This window comes from Anomalospiza imberbis, chromosome 3 (assembly GCF_031753505.1).
Source record: "Anomalospiza imberbis isolate Cuckoo-Finch-1a 21T00152 chromosome 3, ASM3175350v1, whole genome shotgun sequence".
NCBI lineage: Eukaryota > Metazoa > Chordata > Aves > Passeriformes > Viduidae > Anomalospiza > Anomalospiza imberbis.
This window is the reverse complement of record NC_089683.1, coordinates 54856486-54870139: the sequence shown is the minus strand read 5'-3', so window position 1 is coordinate 54870139 and position 13654 is coordinate 54856486. Positions and strand designations below refer to the sequence as shown.

Below are 13654 nucleotides of genomic sequence, written 5' to 3'. Positions count from 1 at the left end.
TTTTTTTATTTTGCATGTCCGACTTGAAGTAGAAAATGTGTAGGTGTGAAGATACTAGTTCTGATGACTTCCTACCAGCAGTTAATTCAGATGATTCAGAATGAAATGTCAGCTTCTCCTACTTGAAGTAACAGGTATGCCTAGTAAATCTGTACGAACTGCAAACATACACATCCTTCATTTCTAATTGGTTATCTGGTATATGTTAGCCCTTCTAACACTTAAGGCCTTCAGAGTGGAAACTGGTTTTGTACAATGAAAGAAAATTAATTCAAGTACACAACTTCTGCAAAACACATTAAAAATACCTTAACTTAGCTTAATCCAATCCAAAGCCCATAATTAACAGAAACTTCAGAACTGCAGAAATCACTGAGAAAGGACAAAAGATCAGGGCTCTTTCATATATCACATGTATCTCTCTTTTCCCCTTAGAAATTATAGAGATGGATTCAATTAACCTAAACCAAATATTTTACAGTCCCTAATACAACTATCAAAGCAGCTCTCTGACACTTGATATTAAATAATCACATTTCTTGATAGAATAGACAATTGTCTCCTATCAACTATTCCTGAAGCAATTTTCCAATATATTCAACTCTGCTCTCTAACTACCCACCTCAGCACAACTATCTAAGAGGACAATAAAACAACCCATTCCAAAGGAATTATGCATCCATCAATTAGTGAAATGCAAGAGCAAAAGCTTAGCAGGACAGAGCAATACCACTAATTTCTTTCTATGGTTAATTTTACAGCTACAGGATTTTAGTTGTACAAAGTCCTCATCATTTACTTAAGTAGGATAGTACAATAAGACAGAGAAACTTACTTTTATTCTATAGTCATCAGTATCTACAATGGTTGCTACTCTGATAAATACTGGATTTCTCTTGTCAACCACTTCAAGTTTCATATTTTTCTGAAAGCCATGAGAAGGTTTCTAGAAAAGAAGAACAATACTATGTGAACAACAAAACCTCAAAATCTGATGCTGCTATAAAATATATATAATCCATCAAAAACTTTATGCCTTTTTTTTTTTAAATCTGATGTCCCTCTTCTAGAAATTCAAGCATAAAAACATAATTCAAACTATTGTTATCAATACAGTGAAACAAAGTAACCACTTTGGGATTCCAGGTTCTCCTGGAGTGGACTGGATTAAGCCATCCAAGGATGTAAATGGGTATATTTGGTTTCAATCCGTTTTTTTTCCTAAATTCTCTAGAAAAGTTTTCCTAGAGGTTTTGGCCAACAGTTTCATTACAGTATTTAATAAGGCATTACATACCAGCTGCCTGAAATGTCTATGAAATTGTCTACAGGAGACATATTTGTGTTTTCTGGTATGTATTTTTGTTTCATGAATCAAACCCTTTTTCAGTCTCCTACTGGAAACATAACTAATTCACAGCATAACAGTAACAAACAGGACCAAATGCCTGGGTTTGTAATACTGTTTTGATAAAATTAGTTTCTTTGGTAGGAGTATCAGATTTTGTGTTTGTCGTCTGTAGTTATGAAAACTAAAGCAAATTATTTCCATTTTAAAGGAACATATTCACAAGACAAGTTATGAGGTTTATTCTAATTTTTGTGAAAATAATGTTTCTGCCACTCTAGGACTTTGCAGAGTTGGTGTTTTTCCTTCAGCTGCAGCTTAAGAACTCAATTTTCTCCCATAATACAACACAAAACAGTGTTACTGTCTCAGATATAACCAAATAACTTCCTAATCCTTGCTTGGGGTATTTGTGCTGAGAATGTAAGATTGAGAAACATTACTAAGACAGACACACCTTGGGGTGATAAACTGCAGGTCATGAATAACCTCTGGTAATCTACTGACCCCAGGAACTGCTATAATCACCACATTTTGCCTTTTGTTAATCCAGCTCTTAGCGAAGTTGAGAATTAGTGTCTCTGATATGAAAAGCTGAGGCAAACATGCTTCAGTGTGCTGTGAGACAAGGGCTGGGAGGTACCAGCACCCAATGCTGGCTCCCAACAGCAATCCAAGATGAACAGAGGGATGGAGCAGGTCTCCTGTGAGGAAAGCCTGAGAGAATTGGGTTTTTCCAGCCTAGAAAAGAGATGGTTTAGGGGTGATCTATTTACAGCCTTCCAGTACCTGAAGGGAGCCTACAAGATGGAGAGGGGCCTTTTTAACAGGGCATGTAGTGACAGGACAAGGGGAAATGATTTCAAACTAAAAGAGAGTAGGTTTAGATTAGATATTAGGAAATAATACTTTACTGTGAGGATGATGGGCCACTTGAACAGGTTGCCTAGAAATGTGGATGTCCAGCCCCTTGAAGTGTTCCAAGCCAGGCTGGATGGAGCTCTGAGCAACCTGGTCTAGTGGAAGGTGTCCCTGTCCATGGCAGGGGGATTGGAACCAGATGATACTTAAGGTCCCTTCCAGCTCAAGCCATTGTGTGATTCCTTTCTGCAGTAGTGACCATCATTGAAATGGTAAGAGCTCAAAAAGATGGATCACTGAAAGAAACTAGCAAATACAAAGATAAAAGAAAAAGATGATGCTCACAAAACCCATAGTTAATCTGGGGAGCTGCCTATGGATGCCCACATCCATAGCTGCAAGTTTGCAGAAGAAAAAGTCTGCTAAAGGGCATTGAAAACAAGCCCAAGACAATTGACTAGATGGACAAGCAGACTAATCTCTTTCATTCATTTTTACACTGTATCTATTGCACCATATAAAATGTACAGAAATACAAATCTTCAAAATATGTTATCATGACTCAGTACCTATCTCATTATTTGTAATAAGTAGGCAGTAATTTTCCATAGAAAATTACACTCATTAGTAATACATTTGTAGCATTTAATCCCATTTATAATAATTAAAATAATACATTAATAGTTATTTATAATAATCTGATTTCTAACAGTGAACTGCAAACTTGCATAAAAATAAACCACCTATATGCAACTAATTAATTGGATACATTTGGAAACATAGGAACACCATATATGTGTTATCTTCTTAAACAATTAATTAAACGCATGAAAGAAATTTAAGCATTTTCTCACCACTTTAAAAGCCCTTGCAGGTGCAGGTAATGAACTGGTTTCTTCCAAATACTTCTCCCAAGAAAAATGCTTAGCGTGTGGATAATCTGGCACAGAAGAAACATGAGCAAAATTAAATACAGCAGTGCAAAAAAATGAAGTTAATGTATAATTTACAGAGTGCCGAGCACTTGAACAATACTCTTTTGATTTATACATTGGACTTATAAAATAATTGCAAGAAAGGCTCTTCTAAATTGTCTTGGATAAATTCACCATACAGGTTAAAAGAGTCAACAATCCGCTCATACACACTATTGAGTAACTACTGTACACAATTGCTTTGGATATGAGGATATTCTGTGATTCCCTCTGCAATGTAAATAATGTGGACTGGAAAAATCTGTCCACTTAACTGAGGAAATGAATTCAAGTAATGAACAGTCATTCACTGGTAAACAACCTAATCAGTGATAGCTTTGTATCACAGTTGAGAACACCTGTCTACTTGTTAGTCTTTTAGTGAGCAATTTTTTACTAAGTTTCTAACAAAATAGCCTGGACATTTATGAATAATCTACAGACGTCATCAAAGAAGATGTTGCCTTTCTCAGAAAATGCCATGTTTATAAAGACTCTAGTTGGCTGTTAAAGAAAAGGCAGCGCCTGTCCTTCAACTTTACTCTGCACCAGAAGTTTGACTTGAAGTTTAAATGTTAGAATTCATAAGCTAGAAGAGAACGAAACCAATTCTAATTTGTTTTGCAAGGGATTCACTGAATAATAGGCTGCAATTAACCTCCTGGCAGACAGACTGCTTCCGACTTTTCAAGACTGCTGGCTATTAGAATTTTTGTCGTAGTCGGTTTTAAGCAATTAAAACTTTCCATGTTCGCAGACCCCAGACGCCAGTTTCTGCAACAGGGCATTTAGGTCATCCAGCCATACACAACAGTCCTGAAAAACATCTCAAATTTCACACTAATGAATACACTTCCTTTCTCCTTTATCATCTCTCTCATAGCATTTTCCTTCACTGCAAAGACTCCTTACAAGTTTGATTCTTTAATCATGTTAATACAATTTTTTCATTAATCCATTACCTTGCACACTCAGTTCACATGAAGATGTTTGTCTTATACAATGATCTTACACATCTGGAATTTGCTTTATCAGCATTTTCAGAATGTGAGTCTTACAGTACTTGTCAGCCATTCAGCCAAAATTACAAACTTGTTCAGATTTCAAGGGATATCTTATGAGTAGATATCTCTTTACTAAATCAGTATATATTTGCATACTTAATGCCAAACATCTATTATACTTCTATTTTCAATATATTAAGTCCTGTAAAAAAATTTACAGCTCTGCAAATATCAATTCCTGACTACAGAAAGAAAAAAATTCAGGAGAGGTACCAGAAACCATATTGTAAATTTTAACGATGCTAGATGACTATAGCCACCTTAAATCTTTCAGACATGTAACAATTTACAAACCTGGTGGGGTGATGAGAGTTCTTTTATGTTCTTTACACCATCCAACAGGATGAATATGTGGGCTAGCTGCCTCACACCTGGAGGAAGGGGAGAAAAAAAGGGCCTGAAAATGCAGCTCTTCAGACATCCTATTATGCTTAACAAACCAAGACCTACAAGAGAGACTTAAATTCCTAACAACCCACAACACCTTCAACTTAAACTGCAAACATAACCTGAAGACACAAACACATCTAACACAGACTTGTTACCACCTATACAAGCATAAACTTTTATTTACAATTTTGCTGGAAGATCAAGAAAATCAAGTCCTTTAAATTAGTGGTAGATCTCTTTTGAGAAGCTATGATGCTGGATCTGAAAAATTCCCAAGCAGAGATTCTTGGTAGAATCACGTTTGCTAGTTGCAAGAACACCATAATCCCATCAAAGACAGATGGAGTCTTGCAATGGCAAGACCAAAATTTGAAACCAAAAACTTTAAGATCTTGATTAATGGTCTAAGTTGCACCTGAAGGCAGAGGAGAAAATCATGTATAACTGCAATGCAGTGCCAATAGCAAACAAAAATTCAGAACTGGATCCTGAGTGACTTAAATGGAGCTATAAACATGTTACTGTCACCCAGCAGCACATAAGGAAAAACCCAAACCAAACAAACAAAAAAAAAAAAAAACCAAAAAAAACAAAACAAAAAAAAAACCAAAAAAAAAAAACCAAAAAAAAGACCCAAACAAAAAAAACCAAACAAACAAAAAAAAAGGGCATTTAGGCCCCAAACTACATGAAATAATTAGTGATCCAAGACTGCAAACTGCTCTTAAAAAACAGATCAAACACTCTTACTCAAAGGGTTAACAACTTCCCATATTTTCTGTAAAGTGCATCCTATTCTGCACTACTGCTGTTGCCTGTGGCATGAAGACTAACGGAGGCAGGGTGAGCTACATGTGCTGGCATGTGTCACACAGTGAGAGACTGGTCTCACTGTGCTCACTGGGTCAGGTGCATTGTGCACAGACAAAATCAGAAGTGAGTGCTGGCTATCAAGTCCTCTTACAAAATCAAACAAAAGAAACACACACTGTAAAGAAACTGATCTAAAAGCAGACAAGAGAAAACCTGTTTAAGTCTTCTGTAATATTAAATTATTATATATGGAACTATTTATCTTTATTACATATTAGGATATTATTTCACAATATAACACATTTTGCACAATAAAACACAGTGTACACAACATATAATGCATATACTACAATTATTATATTCATACTCAATATTATTAGTAAAAGCAAAAAGTAAAACTGATCTACAGGAAAAGTAAAACTATGTGTGCATTGATACTTACTGAAGGTTTTTGAGTTGGCCAAATAATTGACAGTGCTTTTTTAATGAAATACATTGTATTTATGTAGCCAAGATGACTAAGAAACACGCTGCTGACACAAAAGGCCAGCATCACTCTGCATGGCATTGCACTACACTGTGCAAACACACCGTTTGCCTCTATTTAGCTGAAAATTCATATATTATAGCAATAAAATACCCATATACATCTGCCCTTAAGGACCTCGCTTCTCTTAGGAGCCTACCCCACCTAAGTTCTTCTTTAGTTAAATAAATTCAGTTTCACAGTGTACCATCTCTCTCCACCACTATTTCCTATCCCTAAACGTGTTACAGTAGCTGACATCAAATATTTCCAGCTATGCCCCGCCTCTCTCTTCTGGAGAACCCCACCAGCATTTCCATCTCTCCAGTCGCCACAAGCTCAGTGTCCCACTCACTGCAAGGACCCAGCAAGGCCAAAAAAGTGAAGCCTGAGTAAGCTGAAGTAGCTAAGGCCTTCATTCCCAGTTCCCCAGGGAGAGATCAAGAAACCAACCTTAAGCAGCCAAGCAACTGTCTAGATTCAAACACCATGTCTGCCTCCCGTGTTTTCTAAACACTTCTCAAATACTTAATGAGAAAAGAAGAAACAGAGAGCAACCATGCATGAAGACACATACTTCATATAATAATAACTGAGCAAAACACCAAACCACTCATGAACTACTTTCTATTTAATCCCTCTCTGAAGTCAATGTCTCCATCATTAGGCTTGAGAATAATAGGTAATCTCTCTACTGTACCTCAATCCGAGTTACTAATGCAAAATACCGAACAGTGTGGGGCTGCTCTCTCTGAGTGTTATAAAATAATCGTTATCTGTATCTACCCAGAAAGTATTAGCATGCTGGAAGTTCAAATTAATTAGGTTCCCTTAATTAATATACTTCTAAAATATCATACGCTGGTAATGTGCAATACCTAAAAGGGTGCAATGAACCGTGCATGAGAGAAGAAGAAACTAAAGGTAAATTATGCAGGCACTCCATAGTCTTAAGATTCAAAACACCAGGTCTGCAGATCTGGGACACAGTTTACTTTAGGGATTGCAAAGGAAATACAGCACAGAAAAGATTGTAGACTGGACCCTGCGCTGTACCACACTGCAGTTTTCAACCTTCACTGCATAGAAGAAAAATGAAGGAGCACATCATAATTGAAATACTTGGAATAACCTTTTTTTTTTTTTAAATCTGAAAAGTATTTTACATGATGTCTAAAACTTAGTATGGATAATCTTCTACAACAGAAATGCAGGCTGGGGTGCTCCAGAACATGGTCTCACCACAAGGACTCCTCTAGCCTTCTACCTAAACAGAGTGAAGCGCTAATGATGAAAAATACTGGCCAACATAACATCATTATCTTGTGGCTATATATATGTGAAACAATTCTGCTAGTATTTCTTTGTAATGATGCCAATCAGATAATTCCAAGCTGATAAAACCTACCCTAGACAGACTCTGTAATGGCTCTGACAATAGCCAAGGATTTTAATTCAGTTCATGAATACCAACTTTTTGTCCTCCTACAATATATAAAGCTATACTGTATGTATTTAGTATTCATAGTATCACACCAGGTACTCTCTAAATCGCTGAAGTTTCCATCAATAAAAGAAAGCAAGAGACCTTTTGTGATAATTTAGCATTGTTAAAACTCAGCACCTGATTTCTAGAAATGTTTTACCTCCAAAAAAATAAGAAAAAACCAGTGAGTCCTTCAGGCTTCCTCTGGCCTCTTCCTTTCTCTTTACAGTAACTCTGAAGAGAAGCTAACAAGAACATGGGGCAGCACTCCTCTCTTTGATCCCTCTCACACTGGGAGTTTTACATGTATGAGACATACTTCTGCACTGAAAAGACATATCCTCTTACTTTCTAAAATGTTTTGAAGTAAAGTTCACAAATTATTTTCAAAAGTCCTGCATGTTAAATTTGGGAACAGGTCCCATGGTCAGGATCACTATGGTATTATCAGTATTATAATTAAAATAATCAAGCAGATGTGTAAAAACACTTATCAGGACAAACCTTCTAAATGTATTTGGTTTGGTTTGATTTCTCAAGCATAGTTTGAACATTCATTTTAATAAAACTCTGAAAAGTGAATGCCACTGCACACACTTCTTGCCTTGAAGATTCAAGAAGAAGCAAATGACCAAGGAATGTTGCAATGAAAGATGCATTCCTAGGAGACGCTCTGACATTACAGTGAGCATGGAACACAAAGCAATCTGTGATTCAACAGCATTGCAAAACAGCACTATAAAACATCTACAAACTTTGATTTGCTTTAAAAGAAAAAACCCAGTCATTACAGACAAGCCTATGAGCAGCTTCTGCACCTGCAGTGGACTCTGGAAAAAGAAAGATCCCTGTTCCAGCAAAATCAGATCACACAGTCCATCTTCACCTACTGATTTCACACAGCCTTTCGGCTTCTAACAGTTTATTTAACAATAGAAATTAGAGACCAGTAAAAGTTACACTCAATTTAAAGTAAAACTATTATGCTTTAATATGTGTTATTCAATGGATATACATCTAGCTTGGAAGAACAACAATAGTTCATCAGATAAAGCCCCAAAGAGTTGTCAACTGGAATGCTAAAGGCTATGCTGACCTTTCACAATCAATTTGCCACATCCCACAGCTTTTTATCTCCTTTGTTCCAAAACAGAAGGCAGATCACCCAGCTCACAAGCTTCATAAAACAGGATGATCCATGAATTGTGAGGATGCTTACTAGGCCAAAAAAGGTTACCAACACTAGCAGGAGCAGGATTTTGCACCTCCAAACCTACCTACCCCTGGACCACAGCAGAGCACCAACATTACCTTCTGCCGAGCAGTAGAGTCGTGACAAATGCACGCTCAACTAATAAAACAAGATTGCAATGTCCACACAATTCATGTCACTTGTGAACCATTCTTTCTGTTGTGTGAGAACATGCAGACAGAAAAAGAAATCTAATATCCATACTGGAAACTGAAGCTAATCCAGAAAGCTGAAGTGGAGCCAAAAGCAGCAGAGTGCACCAGCTGAACCTGTAAGAGAGCCACACAGAGGGACAGAACAAGTGACAGCTTGCTGAGTTGTGGACATCTTAACTACAGAAAAAAACATCAAAGCAGGGAAGAACTACATGATGTAAATGGCTAGGAAATAGTTCTGCAATAAGGAAAACCAAGGGCAGCTGACAACGTGATTCCCTGGTGTGTGCACAACTTTGCCTGAAAGGAACACGTGTAAGGTTCAACAGTCCTTAACTCACAGCAGGAGGGCACATCCCAGTGGGGGAGACACACATGGAAGACAACTTAGTATTGTTCTACTGATCACTTTCACCTGTCCTGCTAATTTTTCCCAAAAATCTGTTTCACATATACAGCTCATCCTAACTAGATCAAGAGAGATGGATGATAATGCTTGCTGCTGAAAAAATTAATACATAATTATTTCAGCAAAGTATTTTCTTAAACAGGTTTCCACCTGATACTCTGGACATCTGGACAACCATTTTTAATTAAATGGTCAGCATTGTCTTTACAGTAAGTGCATGTGTTACAATAATTTTCTGTTTTGAAATTATTTCTGGTTTTCCCTTTTGGGAAACAAACCTTTTAATATTTTGATATTCATTTTAATAAGTGTAGATACAGTCTGTAATGAAAATGTTACCTATCAAAAAACACTCATACACACATGCCCCATACACCCATAAATAATAATGTGCCCTCAAGAATGCTACTTACACAAGTTCTTGATTGTGACATGTCAGTCACCCGACAGAGAGAAAAAAAGAAGAAAACTATAAAAACTATCCTGCAGCCCCATCTAGTGCATAATTGAGAGAATACTTCATCACTGACAAGTATAAAGCTGGTATCATTTTAGGTCAGGGCTTCTCAAAACGTAATCCAGGAGGTTATAGCATGCATCCAGAGGTGGTATGGCACTACCATATTTTCTATTTAAAGTCTGATAAGAAAGCTGTGAGGAGATTCACCAGAAATTTAGGGTCAGATAATGGTTCATTCTATTTAAATAAATGCATGCACTGTGACTCATGCTTTTTTAAGGTTGTTTTATCTTTTTTTGACATAATATAACCCCTCCAAAAAGATGGTTCCTTTCAAAGAGAGAGTGGAGCAAAGTTAATTATCTCAAAAATTAAACACGCAGAGTACAACTTTTAAGGACTTGGCTGCTAGGAAAGTAGTAAATATTGATGGAGAACAGGGCTGGCTTCTTAGTCCCACAACAAAGTCCAGTCTGTTCCAAAAATCAAAAGCTATTTTACTTTCACAACAGGCTTCAGAAATAATTTTTCTATGCAAGACAGACAGGAACAGAGCAGCAAGCAGCACATGAGCCATTGTATTTTAACACACTCCTGGTACGCTGATCCCAAAAACTGCCTGTACAACCTTCTCTGCAGGGGAAGTTCAGACCAAGCCAAGGATGAGTGAGGGCACCCAGAGGTCTCTGATGCAGCAAGTCTGGGATGCAATATGTCCAGCACAGCCATTGCACCACTTCTCCTGTGGGCAAACAGCAACAAGCTGGCACAGCTTCAACTCTTTCATGAACTCTGGCTGTGTTTCCATTTGGTCACAAAAAAAAAAAAAAATAGGAAGATAAGGCAACACCAATCTGTGTGTAAGCAAATCTGATGTAAGGGAACAGAAGAATAAATATAGGATGGATCTGTAGTAAATTCATAGTTCTGACATACTGAAAGATTCCCTACTCCATTTCCAGGTTCAGACAATGGTAAGAAAATTGAGAAGTTCCACTGAAAGAGAATGCCTTCAGCTCTCAAAGCAATATTATTTTTCATCAAAAGAGATGGAACAGATGGAAAGGACCTGGAGGCTTATGTTGTATAGGTCAAACTTTTCCTTCATTAAGTAAAATCTTGAATTTGACAATTTTGTTCACTTTTGTCCAATCTAAAAGCCACTATCAAAAGAAAATTTAATAGGATTTATAATACACTGAAAGTAGCATGACCACGCATTAAAGAGCTGCTGTAATAACTAATTCTAGCCAGGGTACTTACTTTCAACCAAAAATGTATCTTCTAATGCTCAGAAAGAAAGTAAGGAAGAGTATCTTCAGGCTGAAAGCCTGGAGCCTAAAAACCCTTAGGCAATCGTAATGGGTTTCTGTTGCCTGAAGTCAGTAATATCAGTCAACTCTCTTTTAGGTATCCAAAAATAGGAAAGTTTTTTTTTAACCTCAATGAGAAAGTTCAGTCTACTCCAAATAAAACACAAAAGGAATATAGAGAAACGAGGTACTTGTTTGAAAATAACCAACATACACAAAATAAGTAATTTCACCTTCATTATTATTCTGAGATTGAAACTTACATGCAGGCACAAGGAAACTGTGAGGTTCCCTTCTGGGTAATCTCAGAAAACCTTTTCATTTTTAGTTAGAGACAGAAGTTGGTAGACATGAAATGTATGCACCTAGGATATTTTAAGGCCCTTACAAACCTGATATCTAAAAATAAAAATGTGAGTGGGATGCATTCAGGTTACATTTTCAGGCTCTCTTTTGGTCAGACACTCCACTGCTATTTTCATTTGCCGCTCTTTTCTCTCATTTTCTTTCTTTCTCTACTCACTATTCTTGATGCAATGCTGAGAGGTAGGCCACATTACTGAGAATTTAATTTCCATGTACAGTACTTCCAGGAGCATCTTCTTGCTGCTTCCAGAAAGGTATTTCACAATTTCACAAAAGAGCAAAACTTAAGCTTGACCTCAGTGTAAACACAGCTCAAATGATTTCTGAAAACCTACAGGAAAACCTATAAGCTTTCCACTTCAAATTTTCTTCATCCTTTTAGGAGGGTTTTATGTCATGTATTCTACATATAAAATTCAGAAAAACCACTTCAGGATACTATAACTTTAATTAATACTATAAATGTAAAGCTTGGTTATGTACTTGAAAACTGCTTCTGCCTCCTCTGAAAAGATTGGTGGACAAAGTTCCTGTTGACATTGGAATATTAACAAGTCTGAAATTCAGTTTATGTCTGCTATATAGAGTGCAGTATTTTAGAAAGATGCCTATGCTACCTCTGAACAAACTATGGGTTATATTGCACTGTGTTTTCCCTAAAAGCTTTGCCTGTCACTTTAGTTATTAATTAATGTCATAGCTATTATTAGTGAACAGTTAAGTGCCAAGATATTCAGACTAAGTTTCCCCAGTCCCCAGTTTCCAGATGCTTTGTAGAGAAAATACATGGTTTGTGTTACTTCTTTGTGAAAATAATTGCTAATCTTTTTGGTCTTTGACTTGTATGGCCTATTATCTTGATATTCAGTTCTTGACGTCACCTAACTCTCTGTTCACTACTGCTTCAATAATTCAGTTCTACTTCAGTTTATTTGTCACAATGGCCACAAAATTATTATTTCAAGAGATGGACTCATAAAGTTTAGAAATTACTTTTATAGTTTTGTGACATTCTCATTGATGTAGTGCCAAAGTAGTCATCAAATACAGATGAAGAAATTTTTCTTCATTTATTTTATAGGCTCAGCTATATAATTCAGTTGCCACTGCCAAAAAGGGGATAAAAGGCCTGCCCAGCCATAAAGGGGATCCATAATAATGCTCTACCTGTTGTGCAGTAACTTACTCTCCCAAAGACTGTACGGTAAACTACATTGCTCCAAATGATCTGTCAAATGAAGGTCCAAGTGCAAATACAAACTTGTACTGTAACAGCCTAAATCTCCATAACTATCTTTATGGTCCTAGTACATCCTGCTCCATCCACTGACTTTCCTATAGATACACACAGCCCCTCCACCATAAAACATGCATAAAGGTTACCTCTAACACAGGTCAGGATAGCAGGATCTCAGTTTCCACTGGAATATAGAATGCAGAGGACTAAAACCAGGTTTTGCCACTATCCTGATGCTTTATAGAACATGACTAGAGTTCGGTTTCAACATAAGTGGATCAAGAACCTTATGAATACATGCAGTCTTTCGTTCAATTTACAATTATAAGTAAAACTAACTCCAAGTACACTTAGTCTCATTATCATGGTGTATATTCTCCACTGAAGAGATCAACCTCAAAGAAAATATGTTATTGAAATCAATCCACAACTGCAGATGCAGCAGCACACACAAACACCCATTTAGCACAACCTCAGCATTTTTTACATGCAACTTGACATGGGAAAATCAATTCCTCCACTTAGACCTACTTTGGTGGCCATACTTAAAAATCCAACAAATGTTGGTATGGTAACTGTATCACCAGTCTGGAAAGTATCACAGAAAACAGCACTTAAAGCAAACACATTTCTGATACATCTCACTAGGATACAAAACAAGAACATCATACCAGTAGTCATAACTCTCATCCCAGTTGTCAAAATGAACCAGAAAACGATTGTCCACCATGTCTGTTACCGTGGCAACACAAATGAAAGTCGGGTTCTTCTTGTCTACGGCTTCCAGCTTCATCCCCACTCGAAATCCCGACGGAATCACTGTCTACAGAGAGGAAGACATTTAACTGAAGATAAATACTATAAATCCAGAAATCTCCCCATCATCCAAAATCACTATATTCCTGCCATTTCCAAATTTCACAATTAACTGTCCCAACAGAGTGGCAGCAGCCTAATTAGCTGACATGAGAGATGCTCAAACACTAAGACTTCTAGTTTA

The 13654-nt window shown here is 36.9% G+C and overlaps 1 protein-coding gene across 9 annotated transcripts in view; it reads right to left on the bottom strand.

The window, feature by feature from the left end:
* The window catches only part of L3MBTL3 (L3MBTL histone methyl-lysine binding protein 3), an 80231-nt gene that overhangs the window by 28649 nt on the left and 37928 nt on the right, over positions 1 to 13654 (bottom strand). For all 9 annotated transcript variants that reach the window (XM_068184466.1, XM_068184469.1, XM_068184467.1 and 6 more), the window contains 4 exons: positions 13326 to 13477; positions 4542 to 4618; positions 3064 to 3149; positions 836 to 946 (listed from right to left, as the gene is read on the bottom strand). In XM_068184466.1, coding sequence (XP_068040567.1) covers positions 836 to 946; positions 3064 to 3149; positions 4542 to 4618; positions 13326 to 13477 — 426 coding nt within the window. The remainder of the gene's footprint in view (positions 1 to 835; positions 947 to 3063; positions 3150 to 4541; positions 4619 to 13325; positions 13478 to 13654) is intronic.